Raw genomic sequence first — 3,030 nt, 5'->3', positions numbered from 1 at the left:
GAGTGGTTGAAGTAAAATGCAGCATCCACGAACTTCTCACCTATCACACATTACCGTCGTAGCGGGAGGGGGGTAAAATGTTCAGCTGTGGGTTATGCCAAACGTGGCGGCCGAGTCAACGCTGCAAACACGAGTAACGTAAATTTCATCAGGAAACTGTGACAAGTCATGATGTCCAAGCTGCACTTCAAACTGCCATACATGTTGTTTTCATTTAATACATTATGAACTTTAGCAGTGGTTAGCAGCAGTTAGCAGTGGTTAGCGGCAGTTAGCATTGATGTTTGTCACAGGATAATGACATCATCCTGGTTAGCTAATGCTAACCGCTGCTAATACTGCTGAAGATGACATTCAAAACGTGTTCAAAGCTAAATTACGAAAATATGTTAGCAGTGGTGGGCACAGTTCCCCTAAAGGACTAAAGCACTAATAAGGGAAATAATTTCCTGATTAGTGGCTTTAGAAGCACTAACTGAGGTCTTTAAATGTTATTGTAATGTTAACAGCTGGTGGTGAAAACTGATGCACATTTTGTTCATATATGCACTCTAAAAATGAAATGTTGGATTTACTTAACCACGTTATGTTACCTGGTTCCACTTAACTGAGTTGAGTAAATTCAAAGCAACATATTCATGTTCTTTGGCTAAAAAACTGGTATGTTGCTTTGAATTTACTCAACTCAGTCAAGTGGAACCAGGTAACATAACATGGTTAAGTAAATCCAGCATTTCATTTGTATAGTGTGTATCATTTATCCACAAGGTCAATATATTGACAAAATATGGACCAGAATACGGCTGTGGAAGTCAATGATACATCTTCAGAGAGCAACATGGCAATATGTGACTCATGTTTTCTGTTGAAGAATGTTCATGGGTTGATTGCATTATTTTAGTGCTTTAGAATTAGCTTTTACTAAAACTTTCAGTGCATTAGTGCTTTAGAATTAGGGAACCTAAATATTTGAGTTAGTGCTTTAAGGCTAGTGGAACAAATTTTTAGTGCTGCCCACCACTGTATGTTAATGACATTTTTAAACATTTTTTTTTTACACTTGGCACCCCATAGAACGTGCATAATTTTAACTCTAAATGTAATTTTATAACAAATGACAATAAATTATTGGATGACAATACTGAGTAAAAATCAAAATGGCTGTGGGATGAAATTTAAAATCTGATGCAACAAACTCAGTTCATTCAGTGGAAGAGTTTTAGTTTTTATGAGCCGAGTTTCTCTTTTAAACATTGTTGATCTAAGATTTAACAAACAGTGCTTTTAGTGAAATCTAAACGAGTTGTTGTCCTTTTTTATTCAGGACAACATAATTGTACCCATTAAATAATGTGTGTTAAAGCAAGGATACTTCCAAAACATGCAGGGCAGTTTGCCTTGAGGACCAGGGTTGGGAAACACTGATGTAGGTTGTAGAAGTCTAAACTGACAGCAATGTAAAGGATTTGTAAATTAGCATTAGCAAGGACCAACATGAGGAAGAAATCCATTTTTGATCAGACTCACCAAAGTCAAAATTAACTATTTGTTCCTCCAAACAGACATCATTCGCTATCTACAACAGGTAAGATGCTAACTATTCAAATGAGCCCAGTTAAAACAAAAGCTAAATGTTTCTGGTTGAAATTGACACAACTTGTTGAAGCAAAGTGAGATTTTTGTTTTAATATGAAAGTATTTTCACTCCCTGACTAAAACTATGAAGCTAACAGAGCATTAGATAGGCTTAAGACAAACTATTAAACATGTTCAGCTTTTCCCAAAGACTCAATATTGGAAGTAAAACATTTCTTTACACAGATATGCTGAAGGTGAGAAACTGAAGCTGAGGTTTGGGACCTGTGTGTGTGCAGTGCAAGCGTATCTCCTGTAGTATCCGTAGTCACAGGTGGTGTCTTCCAGGCAGAAGCTGGCCTTGTGGCCCTCTGCCACCGACCTCTGAGTGGTGGCATCCAGCAGGTCGTAGTGGCTGAACTCGTCCATGCTGTGGTAGTGTCTGTGAATTAGCAGCAGAAAACATAATTAACATCACAAGATGTTTAATTACTGATTAATATGTGATTTCTTTTTGAAGTGCTCTATGGTTAAAGAAAATCAGGTGGTCAGTTAGTTACAGGGATCTGAAACACATTGGCTCTGTTATCTACAAGAAAAACAGTCTGGACTTTAACAGCAGCTCACTCTCCAAACACTGACAAAAAAACCTATACAGACCGGAACAGTTTGTTGGATCTTCTCCAAAAGCTTTTCATCTTGGGGACCAGCCCAGAAGATCTTTTACTTCACTACATAACTATGGCCTGAGGTAGTTTTAAGTGGAAAAAGAAGGTAGATGTTTGAAGCAGAAATGCCTGCAGGTTTCCTGCAAGAAACATTCTTCTGAGGATTTATTTAAACCTCATCTGGTCATAAATTAATCGTCTTTAAAAGTCAGCTGAAGGTCAGTTTCCATATTTGTTGGAAAACTAAAAACTGTTTTATTCTCTTTATACTAAAACCAATCACATACCAATTAATAAATAATTGAATCGTTCCGGTCTTTAAAAGTGAGGTTCTGTGGACAAATTTGAGGAATTATTATTGTTGTCAATAACTTTTTATGGGCCAAATGTTGGAGCAATAGAGCTGAATTCTGAATGAAGTGATGAGCTAAAGGCTAGTCTGAGCGGGGTCAAAACTAAGTGAATCTTCACACCGCCATCGCTTTCATCTTAAATTACATTAAACATATGATGATACTCTTGCAGGAAGTGATCAAGTCTGCACAGGAAGTGCTACAGCTAGCTACTGTTGCTGCTGTTGCACAGCCACATGACTGCAAAATGTGAAACTGGCAGTGGAGGAAAAGGTCATAAAAAATCTGCCTACACCTTGTGTCAATACCAGGCTCAGTTTTTTTCTTTCTTTAGATATTTTTCATATCTATTGTGTAAGTTTTGAATGTTTTATTTGTTTTTTTAATTGTTTTTATTGTGTTTTATTTTATTTTGTGTTTTTATTGTGGTTAGC

General features: G+C 36.8%; 1 protein-coding gene across 1 annotated transcript in view; it reads right to left on the bottom strand.

The window, feature by feature from the left end:
- Window positions 1–3,030, bottom strand: part of loxa (lysyl oxidase a) — an 8,689-nt gene that overhangs the window by 3,385 nt on the left and 2,274 nt on the right. Inside the window, exon 4 of the mRNA XM_014003809.1 lies at window positions 1,861–2,017. Within this exon, the coding sequence (XP_013859263.1) occupies window positions 1,861–2,017 (157 nt within the window). The remainder of the gene's footprint in view (window positions 1–1,860; window positions 2,018–3,030) is intronic.

This window comes from Austrofundulus limnaeus, unplaced genomic scaffold (genome assembly GCF_001266775.1).
Source record: "Austrofundulus limnaeus strain Quisiro unplaced genomic scaffold, Austrofundulus_limnaeus-1.0 Scaffold20, whole genome shotgun sequence".
In the NCBI taxonomy this organism is placed as follows: Eukaryota; Metazoa; Chordata; class Actinopteri; order Cyprinodontiformes; family Rivulidae; genus Austrofundulus; species Austrofundulus limnaeus.
Note: the sequence above shows the minus strand (reverse complement) of the source record. Positions and strands in the feature narration are given on the sequence as shown.